Source organism: Mastomys coucha, unplaced genomic scaffold (assembly GCF_008632895.1).
Source record: "Mastomys coucha isolate ucsf_1 unplaced genomic scaffold, UCSF_Mcou_1 pScaffold6, whole genome shotgun sequence".
Lineage (NCBI taxonomy): Eukaryota > Metazoa > Chordata > Mammalia > Rodentia > Muridae > Mastomys > Mastomys coucha.
In genome coordinates this window covers 4,420,715-4,434,498 of record NW_022196912.1, presented here as the reverse complement: position 1 = coordinate 4,434,498, position 13,784 = coordinate 4,420,715, and the positions used below count along the sequence as shown (strand labels likewise).

General features: G+C 40.7%; 1 protein-coding gene across 2 annotated transcripts in view; it reads left to right on the top strand.

Moving 5' to 3' along the window:
• Gtf2a1l (general transcription factor IIA subunit 1 like) overlaps window positions 1–13,784 on the top strand; it is a 49,011-nt gene that overhangs the window by 19,396 nt on the left and 15,831 nt on the right. For both annotated transcript variants that reach the window (XM_031357667.1, XM_031357668.1), the window contains one exon: window positions 5,237–5,802. In XM_031357667.1, the coding sequence (XP_031213527.1) occupies window positions 5,237–5,802 (566 nt within the window). The remainder of the gene's footprint in view (window positions 1–5,236; window positions 5,803–13,784) is intronic.

The window sequence follows — 13,784 nt, the reverse complement described above, 5'->3', positions numbered from 1 at the left end:
AAAAAACCAAAATTATTTGCGTTTTGCGAATTTCATACATATATTTAATGTATATTGGTTGTTTCAACCCCTTACCATCATGATTTGTAACATATGTTACACTAGAGGTGATAGGAACTTTTAATAAAACTTTTAAAGTAAAAGTAGACAGCAGCTGTCATTGTCAGAAAGCAGTATAGCATAGAAGACACTGAGCTGAGCTGCACCTAGCCTGGGGTCCCTTCTCGGTTCTCTTTCCTACTGACTGGAGACCTACTATATGTTGTCTGCAATTCAAATTAGATAGCTTAATTATGTTGTTTTTAATTTAAAAACTTAAATTAGGGGCCAGAGAGATAGCTCAGTGGTAAGAGCATTTGTTCTTCCAAATGACCTGGGTTTGATTCTCTACCTGATAGCTCACAGCCATCCATAACTTCAGGGGATCTGATGCCTTCTTCTGACTTCCATGAGTACTGCATGTATGTGATGCACATACATGCAGCAAACACTCATACACATAAAATAAATCTTAAAAAATTAACAAAACATTAAAATTGTTTATGTGTTGCAGGAATTATAAAAAATAATCCACCCTGCAAACTCTATTTCCCGCTGGGCCTCGTCTTTGAGCCAGTACTGTTCAGCCTCAATGCTAAACTCTGCTGGTCTTTGTTATTGCCTCCTAGCAAGCTACATCTCACTCACATGCAACTCTCTACACACTCCCACAATCATTCCTCTAAATAGCGCCTATTACCCGGTAAATAAAGCATGACTCCCAAGACCTTAATATCCAATTAGATTATATAATAATAAAATCACAATCTACATGATGCCAATACAATAATTTTAGAACCAAATAATAAAGACAATATTCTAACCCAATTAATCTATTTTGTAAGAACCTGCTTGGTTGTGTAACCTCGTGGGGTCTGGTTCATCCTCAGCATCTGTCTCCATGATGACCTCTCCTGCTCCTGACCCTTCTCCTCCTCCTGCTCCTGACTTTTTTCCTCCTCCAACTCTAGCTCTACCTCTCTATTCCTGTCCAATCACAGGCCTGTCACTGCCCTAATGTGATTGGACAGAGAAAATGCTATAGCATTTCACCCTTTTTGTTCAATTAAAAAAACCAAAAAACAAAAACTTTCTCTCAAAATATAAATTGAATACAACTATTGTAAATTATCTGGTATAAGGTATATCTGACACCCAGTCCAAGTCCACATCTTTGTCAATAAAATTGAACACTATCTTCTATCTTAACTTATAAGACAAAAACTTTATAACTGGCTATGTCTTGGCTTAGAGTGGATGCCATCTGAAAACCATTTTCTCAAATGTAAAAAGCCTGGGCTGTCTAAGAGATTATGTAATCTTTCAACTCCATCAGAAATCCAAGCATGACTGAATAATAGAAAATATATAAGAAGCCTAACACAGCTTCCAAAATTTTGGCCAATTGATAGAGACTGCTGAACACCTGGACAGTCCTTACTTCAAAACGTTGGAGCATCGGTCTTCAGCCTTCTGGCCTGTGAAGGTCTGACAGACAAAAGAAACAGGAATATTAAGGACTTGCCTACTCTGTCTCGGCAGATATATGCTGTCCTAGGCCTGTGTGTCCTTTTCGGACAGTATTGTCTGTAGATGAAGAGGCAACTTTTACCTAGTGGCTGTCTTGCCACAACTGGAGCAACTCCAATGATGCTCAGTTTCTTCTTTGAGTCTGAGAAAAGGGTGCTATCAGGAGCAGACAGGTCTCTAGTCAAATGAATAAATAATATTAAATGTCACATTCTGTGGATTTCTGATGTTTTTGAAAACCAACAATCTATGTAAAGTAATCTGGACTGTAATCTCTTAACTACTCTCAGCTATTTTTAATTAAAATCTTGAAATTACCCTAACAATAAACTCAGAGCCATGAATTTGTTAAGTTGGCCCTACTCACAGGTCTGAACATCTCAGATTTGTCTGTAATAACAGTAAAAAAAGGACTGGGTCTAAGCCCTGTACTTTTAATTATTTAGTATCAATAGAAGAAATTTATACCAAAGATAACTTTGATTTTGTATCAAAATAAATTCTGTACCAAATAGGAATGTATGACTTTAACTTATTAACAATTATAAGGTTTTCTATTAAATGAGATTATGGCTATATAATTAATTCTGGCTATTTCCTACCTGTTCTAAATATGGCCATTTTTATATTTCCTGGAAAGACAACCTATTAATAACCCTCTCCAGCCCCAAAGCCCAGGGAACTGGGTCGACGACTCTTCATAACTTCTTCAAGCTGAACATGGGCGTTGAGATATTATGAAGCGGGGGGGGGGGGGGGGGGGGGGGGGGGGGGGGAGGAACAGGATATATTAGTCTCCTGATGTGTGTCTTGACTGGATCCAATCCGGCTGAAGTCTGGAGTTCAGGTAGGCCAGTTTAGCATGTCTGATGAGGAAATTTACCAAGGCTGTATATTCTGTAATATATAAATCTCAAAACAAAATTTTAGTATCATCAAGATATATTTTTTTGATTTTCTAGAATCTAGTTTTCTTTAAGGTGTAAATACTTAAATCACCTTTTCCAAAAACACAAAAACAAAACCTTTAATGGTTAGCACTGGACTCTCTAGTCTGGAGTCAGTGACTAATTTTCCCTATCCTGGTATAAAATAAAGCCATCTAAAACCAAAGAAATAAACTATTTCTTGTTTGAGCTTCTTACTTAGACAGCTTTTACCCAGCCAACTAGGAATATGTCACTCAAAATTCTCGTGTAGGTCATGTTTGAAAGAATTTGAGCTTCCTCTGGCTAAGTAAATAAGTTATATCAACTTTCTGTTTGGCTCTCTGATTAGAGCCTCAGACTCTTATTAATGTCTGTTAAAAGCTGGCAATTATCACTGTTTTTTCTACTTGGAGTCAGTGGCTACTACCCTTATCTCGTTTCCAACCACGGGTGAAACTTTCCACGTGGCTTGGACAAAATCTGAATACTAATCCACTTTAAAAGTAAATAATCTCAATGTCAAATTCAAGTCTAAATCCTCTGTTCTCAGAGGTAAATGACTCAAATTTTTTCTCTCTCTATCTCTTGACATAGAGTAGCCTGTAATTTGCCACAGCAGGGGTCCTCAGAGCTGTTCTTTGTTCCAACTTGGTGTGACTCAACTTGGCACACTTGAGTCAAGCCACTCAGGCTATCACCCAACAAAGGAAAAAAAGAAAAAAAAAAGAAAAGAAAATATAAACTTTAACTCTCAGGGTAATAATTTTAAATTGCTAGTGGATTCATGTCTAACCTCACGTTAGGTGGCTGTCTGTTGTGGGAATTATAAAAAAGAATCCACCCCACAAAATCTATTTCCTGCTGGACCATGTTTTTTTGAACTGGTACCATTTGTCCTCAATACTAAGCTCCACTGTTTTTTGTTATTTCCTCCCAGCAAGGTACATCTCACTTGCATGCAACCCTTTACACACTCCCACAATCATTCATCTAAATAGCGGCTATTACCCAATAAGTAAAGCATGACTCTTAAGGCTTTAATATCCAATCAGATTTATATAATAATAAAACCACAATTTACATGATGCCAATACAATAATTTTAGAACCAAATAATAAAGACAATATTCTAACCCAATTAATCTATATTGTAAGAACCTGCTTGGCTTGGTTGTGTAACCTCGTGGGGTCTGGTTCATCTTCAACATCTGTCTCCATGATGACCTCTCCTGCTCCTGACCCTTCTCCTCCTCCTGCTCCTGACTTCTTTCCTCCTCCACCTCTAGTTCCACTTCTCTATTCCTGTCCAATCACAGGCCTGTCACTGCCCAAATGTGATTGGACAGAGAAAATGCTGTAGCATTTGTGTACTCATGTGTCTGTGGCGATGGGGATATGCACATGACCCAGAATGTTTATGGAGGTCAGGGGACAATTTGTGTCAGTTGGTTCTTTCCCTCTACTGTGTGAGTCCTGGGGACTCAACCTGAAACAGCTTGCTGCCAATTCACCTCAACTTTAGCAATGTAAAATGAAAGAATGTATCTGTTTTTGTGGTGTTGCTGATCGAGGCTGACCAACCCCGGTCTCCTTTCTTACTCTAGAGTTCATGGCTTAGTGGAAGGGACATGGCTTATGGGACCTTCTCTTGGTTTGAAAAATATGCCAGATCTGTTTGGGTTTCTGGGAAGTTTAAGTATCTAATACAATGGTAAAAATAGGTTCCTTTTGAGTTGTTTTAAAGGAAGGGAAAAAGAAAAGGAAAAGAGGCTTAAAAGATCAAACTCTTCTTTTTGGATAGTTTTGTGTGATACAAATCTAAAGTACATGGAATACATTTTCCATGACTGCTTGTTAAAACTCCATTGTACACTAGTAACATTTGTTTTTAAAACCGAGAAAGCTAAAGGAGCTCACAGAGGCTCATGGTGGCCTGTGTGACCAAACCATGTCAGTTAAGAAGCAGGAGAAAGGGCTAGAGTTAAAGCAAAACCAAAAAAAGTAATGGATATTTATTGCAGAAAATACAAATTCCTAGAGACAACCACTATTAACTTATAGCCATATACTACAGGTTAGGCTTTGTTTGTTTGTCTTTCTTTTCTTTCTTCCTCTCTTTCTTTCTTTCTCTCTCCCTTTCTCTTCTTTTCCTTTTTCATTTTTTTTAGAAATGTGAATTCTCTTATACTGGGCTAGGGAGATGGCAGGGTCTAAGAGTGATTGCATAGGACTTTCGTTCAAATCTCCCTCCCTCAGAAGAAAGCTAGTGCTGTGTGGGGCAAAAACAGGAGGCTCATTGGGACTTTCTAGCTATCAGCCTAGCTCCTGCCTCAAGGAAATAAGGCAGAGAGCAATGCACTACATACTGATGTCCTTCTCTGGCATCTGTGAACACACGTGTGGACATCACACACATTTAAACACATAACACACACAGACATACAGACACATACTATATATATCACATATACACCACACATACATGCACACATACACATGCACTCACACCATACTCATACATACCACACACACACACACACATACACACACACACACATAAATACATACTACACACACATACTACACACACATACATACCATACACACATACACACACACATACACATTCACACAGATTCATGCACACACACACATACATGCTCACATATATACACTCACACTTATACCAAACACACTGAAGGAGAATTGTACTTACTGTTTCATTTTCTACTTTTTAAGGTCACCTTTACAAAGTCAATGTAACACCAATCATGGTAACACAGACTTCTGGGAGAACAGAAATTCTCCAGCATCCATTTCAGCAAGTCCTTCAGCATCTTGGGCAGCCTTCAGTAATACAGACCACTGTTCCAACATTGCACCCCTGTTCTCTTCAAGCAGCAACTGAGAAATCACACAGAATGGAAGCTGTGCTGCAACAGCCTACCATTCTGCATCCTACTCCAGTGGACAGGAACCATGTAGAAAATGCTGCCAGCGATAGGCGTGTTCTCCCTGGAAACGAGCGGAGGCCACAGGAAAGCTCTCAGTACATCAGCCTTCCCAGTGTGGGCTTTCCTCCGGTCGCTCTAACAGAGTCTAGCCTGGAGCCAGTGCTTGGTGTCTCAGCGAACCTGACTCAGAATCCACATGGTGGTCCTTTCTCCCAGGGCCCTCCGGGAACTCTCCACCACCACATGCTTGACTCACAGCTTCACAGCCTTAAAGACAGGATATATGGATGTGACTCCGTACAGCAACTGAGAAAAATAGAGGAGCCCAGCAGCCTCCGTGTGTCAGAGAAGGTAGGACTTGGTGTTCCTAGGTGGTGGTCTGTGGTTACAGTTTCTAGGTTTTTCTTTTGAGGTGTAAGATTAATCAGAATTATATATGTTTTGTATTTCCTGTAGAAAACTGTTTCTTTTTTGTGTGTCATGGCTAGTTCCAAATATCAGTTTGAGTTAGGGAAAGAAATGAGAGGTGAGTGTAATAAAAATACATTGTATGAAATTCTTAAAGGATTAATAAAAACTATCAAATTTAAAGTCAATTTTCTATCATCCCTGCAAACATGAACTCTTACACAGCTGATTCCACTTGTCCAGTTTAGTCTTACATAAAAACCAAAGCCTCGCGCTCAGCTAGTAGATTAGTCATTCTCTAGCACAGCTTGTAGTCTGCAGCAGGGAAAAATTAAGGACTACGTGAGCGTTTTATCTTCAGAATATTTAAATATTTTTCTCCTTTCCTGCCCTCTTTCCTGCCTTCTCTTCTCCTTCCCCTTCCCCATCCCCCTTTTTTCCTTTGTTTTCTCTTTTCTCCACCTCTCCTTCCTTTCTTCCTCCCCTCCCCTCCCCTTTCTCTCTCCTCTCTTTATTATCTTTTATGTTGCTTAGATCACTCCCAGGCCTGGTAGGTGCTAGGCAGGCTAGGAGGATGATGGGTACAGTGATGGAGTGCATCCAGAATGTGTTGTAAACTCTGATGAGAGTTTAAACAACCAAGGGCCTTGGGAAACACGGCGCTCTGTTTGTGACTATTTCAGATGTCCAGGCATTGAGTTTTGGTATAAAGAATTAAGATTAAAATATGGGTTTTTGGCATTTTCCTCACATTTTCCACATAGTACATACAACTTAGGGGCTAAACACAGGCAAAACTAAGAAATTATGTGACATTTGGTTTTGTGGTAGAGGTACCTGAGCTATGCTTTCTTCCTCTGGTAATCTGGAGACATTTTCCCTCTGGATTTTATAGAACCTGTGCATGTTTTTTTTTTTTTTTTTTTTTTTTCGAGACAGGGTTTCTCTGTATAGCCCTGGCTGTCCTGGAACTCACTCTGTAGACCAGGCAGGCCTCGAACTCAGAAATCCGCCTGCGTCTGCCTCCCAAGTGCTGGGATTAAAGGTGTACGCCACCATTGCCTGGCTTAACCTGTGCATGTTTAAGGTTTAGTGGTCAAGGATGAAGGCTTCTCTATTAGTTGTCATGTATATTTGTTTTTCCTGATAGGAAAAAGTAGCTTAGTTATGGATATTAATCAAGGATAGTTTAGGGGTCAATTTGAAGCACACTAGGTTAAAATTCCAGCTTGACTACTTATGAGCAAGCAATGGAATATTTTTCTCTGAAATTCAGATGTAGCTTGTAACCTGGGTAGAACACTTAGAAGTTTGAGAATGACCAGAGAAGGCTGGGGTAGAGGACGCAGCTTTGGGACCAGTATTAAGCCTTAGATTTTGGTGTACTTTGTGGTTGCACTGTATTCTGTAGAGTTGTGGCAGTGGTGGGGTTAGTCAGCAGAACTGAAAGTGCTCGGCAGCATCCTACCTTGGGCCTGGCGAGTGCACAGTGCATTGTCTGTTGCTCCCTCACCTCCTAGTTTCCAGAGACCTGTCCTTCAGGTTACCATCTGCCCATGACCTTGAAAGATTAGCTATAACACCTTCCTATGGGAATGTTTCCAGGGAAAAAGATGTGCCCTGCATGCGGTTGGAAATACCCACAGTCCTGGGGCTCAGACAGAATAAAGGGGGAAGGAGGAGGCGGCCCAGTAACATAAGCACATGTTCTCAGCTTCCTGTTGGCCTTGTCCACAGTGTTCTCCTGTCGTTATGATGATCTGCTTCACCTGAGGCCCAAACCCAAGCTTGTGAACTCAAAGCTCTGAACCATGAGGTCAAGTAAATCTCTCCTCTCCTGTCTAAAGTGTTTCTCTCAGGTATTTGTCACAGTGACAGGAAGTCTGAGCAGCACATGTGGCCAATGGGAGTTGCATGGCCCAGGCTATTGTTGCCATAGCTTGTTAATGTGTAGCCAGTGCAGCCATATTGTGATAGATCTGTTAAGAATAAGAGAGATTTCATCCTGTCAGTGAACAACTGGATTGTACATAATTTAGTTGTAGATTGAAGGGTGGGTATTGAGTTATAATTTAGATTTCTTGTGCTTTCTGTTGTTACCGTGTCTTACCAGCCACTGACATATGGCAGTTATTTCTAAAGTTGTAATGGTTGGGAGCTGAGGCTTTATCTTGAAGAATCCTGTTTTATTTGCATATTGTATTACCTAGCTGCAACCCCCCCACCCCCAACTGACACCTCAGTAGAGTGGAAGCTCTTGGCCATTGTGCGTCTGGTTTGCTCTAGAGAATGGAGTCTGAAGCAGCCTTATTACTTCATCTGCAGTGCACCAGAGCTGCTCTCATTTCCACAGTCATGCAGGATTTGTGGAAGAATGGACACTGACATTCCTTTAACATTTAACAGGGAAAAATACCAGTTGCTTTGGAGGGCAGCTGGCATCTGATTTTAATTTCTATTCACACATTGACATCATTAAACAATTCCTATGCTGTGAGCCTTTTTTATTTTCAAGCTAGAAACTGGTGTCTTTGTAACAATGTAGGGCTGGCACTTGGCGGAGTTTGAGACCCTGCATGCCAATGGAGCCTCTGAGGTGCTCCCTCCACAGCATGGGCTTCTCTGTTTGAGGAGAGAGCCCATGATGTGGGGTCAGCATGTGGCCCACACTGCAGAAGTCTTGTCAGCTGACAAAGCTCAGAGACTTTCAAACCAAGGTTTTGAGGTTTTTTCCAACACATGTATCAAAAAATGGAGACAAAGTATTAAATTCTGGATTTTTCCAGCTTTCTAAAGAACAATACTGAAGCCAATGCTTAATCTCTGGGTAGATGTTTGCTTTTTGGGGGGAGGGAAGGAAAGACCCTTCATAACATTTCATTTGAAGGATTTATTAGTGGGTGTTTAGCTACGTGAAATACTTGAATCTTCCTATGCATTGTCTTGCAGCATTAATTATAAATGCAGCTGAACATTATTTGCTATTTGGGTTGTCTAGCCAGGACATCAGAGGCAGCAGCTGTGTGAACTTTCCAATGTTTGTTTCTAAAAACAGATGTTAGAAATGAAAAAAGAAAAAAACCCAAAACCCAAAAACCAAACAATAGTCAGTTAAGGTTATTAGTAATAAATTTAAGTTTGTAAATTCTCTCTCGTAGTAAAAAGAGCTTCCATAGTTTAACAAAAATAGGATCTTATTTTAATCCAATTGGAGAGAGGACAGAGAGGGAGGGGAAAAGAGGAAGGAAGGAGTGAGAAGGGGAGTTGGGGGAGGAAGGTGATGTAAATGATGCAGACACCCATGGGAAGGCCAGAAGGGGAGGACATCAGTGTCCTGTTCCATTACTTGTCCCTTGAAACATTGGACTGCGAGCTTCCTGTTTTTCAGCCTAGCTGGCTAGCCAGTGAACTAGGCCTCCCCTCAGCTTGGGGTCACAGGCTTAGGCAGGCCCATCTTGAAAAGGTACCATGTCCCTGCAAACTGAGCCAGCTCCCCAGCGGAGTCCTGGAGTTTGTCATATTACTAAACCAGCTTATTCTCAGTTGACAAGGCCCTGGAGGGGCTTTGATTCATTTTGTACAAAAGATATTTGTAACCTAAGTTTGTCTTGTTGCTGTTGAAATAAAAAGCCTTATTTGACATGTAATTCAGGACTAGGACTGACTTAGTAACTTCCTTTTAAAAAGTCAGAATGATTGAGGTATAATCTAAACATAATAAAATTCTCCTTTGTACAGTTTTTAGGTATACAGTGTGACCTCTGACAAGCATAGGCAGTTATACAGAGCAAGATCAACTGTGTGAGAGAACATCTGCATTATGCTCACTTGTAGTCAGTCCCTAAAGTCCTCCACTACATCTATGCTCTTTCTGGATGGGGTTGTCTTTCCAGAATGTCAATCAGCTGTAGTTGTGCATTCTGCAGGTCTCTTAGTTAGGGTTTTACTGCTGTGAACAGACACCATGACCAAGGCAAGTCTTATAAAGGACAACATTTGATTGGGGCTGGCTTACAGGTTCAGTCCATTATCATCAAGGTGGGAGCATGGCAGCATCCAGGCAGGCATGGTGCAGGTAGAGCTGAGAGTTCTACATCTTCATCTGAAGGCTGTTAGTGGAAGACTGGCTTCCAGGCACCTAGGACAAGGGTCTTAAAGCCCACACCCATGGTGACACACCAACTCCAACAAGGCCATACCTTCTAATTGTGTCACTCCCTGGGCTGAGCATACACAAACCATCACAGCAGGTTTATTAGCATGCTTGAGATTATCCTGTGCTATGGCATTCAGCAGCAAATCCATTGTATGAATGTATCCTGGTTTACCAGTTGGGCATTCAGGTTGATTTCTAGTTTTAGAATCTGTATAGTGGGAGTTGAATAAACATTGCTCTGTCATGAAGGGGCCATGAGTGGAAGCATCTAAAAAGCCCTCTGTAAAAGCATGCTGGTTCTCTGAGCAGTTCATTTTCGGTGATAGCTGTCCTGTGTTGGCTTCTTTCTGGGCACTCTCTTCCCTACTTAATCCACGTCTGTTTGCTTTTTGCCAGAACAACATTGCCTTTATGGTAGTGGGTTTAAAGTAAGCTGGCTATCAGAGAAGGAGTCCTTCACATTTGTTCATTTTCAAAACCATTTTGGATCTTCTAATTCATCTGTATTTCCATATAAGTGTGATAATGAGATGGTTAACCCAAAAACAAATGAACAAACAACAACAAAATGGAAACCCAGCTTCTGGGATTTCTTTTGGGTTGTGCTGATTTATAGATATGCAAGGACGAACTGATGACTGCAGTCTGCTTAGAGTGTCTGTTTTCTCATGGTAATGTCTGCGTAGGGTCTGGGTGGCCAGGGGTTTGTCTACTTCATCTACTTTTCCACTTTCTTTAAAGATTTATTTGCAATATTCTGTATGTGTATGTGTGTGTCTATGCACATGACTGCAAGTACCCGTGGAGGCCAGAAGAGGGTGTCAGGTCCCTGGAGTTGGAGTTATGGGTGTCTGAGCTGCCCAGCATGGGGCCTGGGAACAGAAAGGAGTAGCATATGTTTTCAGCTGCTGAGCCTTCTCTCCAGCTCCACTCAGCTCTTCACTGTGTTGGTGGATAAGTGTTGATAGCAGTGTCTGTCAGTGCTTGTGTCCATAAAGTCAGCAGTGGTATCCCCTGTTTTACTTGTGATTGCAGGCAAATGTCTTCCTCTATTCTTCTTCAATCTAGATAAAGAGTTTCCTATTTCATCAATGTTTCTGAAAAACCAACTTTTGATTTTATTGATTTTTATTTACTATTTCCCATTTTATCGCTCTGGATTTATGGAGTCTTATAATTTCATTTTTAACCCACTTAGTTTGAAGATAATGTTTAATTGCCACATGTTTTTAGATTTTCTAGTTATGGATTTCTACTACTCATTCTAACTTACTTATTTTTGTAACTTTACTCACAATTATTTCTAGTATCATGATCATAAAAAATGCTTAATATTATTTTTTTCTTTCTGAATTTGTTCTACATCCTAAAATACTTAATCTTAGAGATTGTCATTGTGACCTGAGAAAGATGTGTTCTGCTTCTGTTGGATGGAGAATTGCTTTGTGTCTCTGTGTTGTTATTGTCCACTTAGCACAAACTAGAGTTATCTTGGAAGAGGGAGTCACAACTGAGGAATTGACTCCACTGACCTCTGGGGTTGTGCCTGGGGAAGCTTCTTACTGCTAGTTGGTATAGGTAGGCCTGGCCCACTGTGGGTGGCACCATCCCTAGGCATGTCGGCCCCGAGCAGTAGAAGGAAGGCAGCTGAGCAAGCCAGGGGAAGTGAGCCAGTAAGCAGCATTCCTTCATGGTTCTTCTCTTTGCTCCTATTTGGGCTCCTGCCCTGAATTCCCTCAGTGATAGACTGTGACTTGAAGGTATAAGCCAAATAAGGCTTTCCCTTCTCCAAGCTGCTTTTGGTCCTGGTGTTGATAACACTAACAAAATGAACTAGACAAAGAGTCTCTAAGTCCTGTCGATCATAGTGTTAAGGTCAGGATTTTGTCACACACCACTGAAAGTGTCTTCCTGTTCAAATGCTGTCTCTGAGGTGTGACAGTCCCTGTCCTATGCTGTCTCTGAGGTGTGACAGCCCCTTCCTGTCCTTGTGCTGTCTCTGAGGTGTCACAGTCCTTGTGCTATACTGGCTCTGAGGTGTGACAGTCCCTTCCTGTCCCAGTGCTGTCTCTGCTTTTCTTTCTGTGTTTGTTGCATTTTATTTAGCAGCTCTGATCTTTGGTAGCATTTATAATTACAATGCCTGCTGTTTTTTGTTTTTGTTTTTTGTTTTGGGGGGGTTGACAGTGACATCACCCCTGTAGCTCTTTGGGCTAATATTTGCATGGCATTATTTCTGCTCTTTGATTTTCAACCTATGCATATCCTTAGATCTTCAGTTAGGATCATGTTGATAGCAGGTGGCTGCCTTCTGCCCTTTGCAATCCGTTCTGCATTCTGTGTGCTTTGTTTGGGAAATGCTATGATTTGGACAGAACTGGGTTCCAGGAGCTTTTGAAAAGGGAAGATGAAACCCATCAGGTCCTAGAGTCCGCCATCAGGGTAGACTCATGCCGAGCGCCTAGAATGGATGGGTTTGAGAGTCTCCATGGAATTCTGTTGTGGAAAAAAAAAATGACTTGGCTTATCCCTAGGCTCTGGTCTGTCTCTTCTCCACATGGTCCCTATTGTGGTTCCCTGTGCCTCTGACACCCTTATCAAAGCCAAGCAGGTGCTAGCTCCTTTTGAAGTCCTAGAATTATGAAAATAAACCTTTTCTTTATAGATTTCTCATACTTAGGTATTTTGTTAGAACAATACAAAATGGGTTGATAATGAGATAATTTAATCTATTTATGGTTTAGGTAATTATTGATGGGGAATAATTACCTAAATGGTAATTTGCCGTTTTGTTACTTGTTTTTTGTGTGTCTTATGTTTTTTCCTCTGATTTTGTCTTTGCTACCACCTTTTCTGTTCAACTGGCATTCTTGTATTGATGCATTTGATTTCCTTATCATCCCCACTGTGTGATATTCAATAGCTCCTTTCCTTCTGGTTGTTATGGGGATTAAACATAACATCTTCACACAATACCAAGCCTTTTGAGTCTTGACTAGAATAGATACAGCCACACACAACAGGTTTCTCCTTCATAGCTTAGCCATTTTCTTACCTTTCCTTCTTATCAAATATTGTTTTTGTACAGACACATTAACACAGATGTATGCTTTTGCCTTCTAAGTCCTAGAGAAGAACAATAAGCCCATTGAACTAAAATGATGGTAGTGCAGGCTCTGCTGTGCCACTGTCAGCTCCCCTTCCTGAAAATGTCTTCCTGTTGTTTCTGTTACTGTCTAGTGTCCTCTGACTTTAACTCAGAGGGTTCCTGGGAGAGCCAGTAGTTTGAATTCCTTCACCTTTGAGCTGAGAATGTTTTCCTTTTCCCTCTTGTTTAGGATGGCAGGAGAACTTTGTGCAAGGGGAGGGGAGGCGTGGCAGCAGCTATATAAACTGCTACAGCAGTGATTGCCATTGGGACAGAGATTGGAGTCAAACCCTTCTCTATTTTAAGCACTTTAAACACATCATCCCGCTGCATTCTGTCTTTTGGTATTTTGCAAGAAATATGGAAAAAGTGTTATTGAATGTAGAAAGTTGCTTTTATCACCGCTTCAAATGGTACTGGCTTAAGTTTTAAGTTTCTATTTATTGCTACTGGGTAGATGTAAAATTGATTTTTAAAAAGTAATCTTATATCTTGTCATCTGTTAAAACCAGGTAACTTTGTATAGTCCTTGAAATTATTTTATACAGTTATAACCATTGTGAAAAGAAACAGCTTAATTGATTCCTGTCAATGTCTTGTTTTTTTTCTTATTTTACTCCC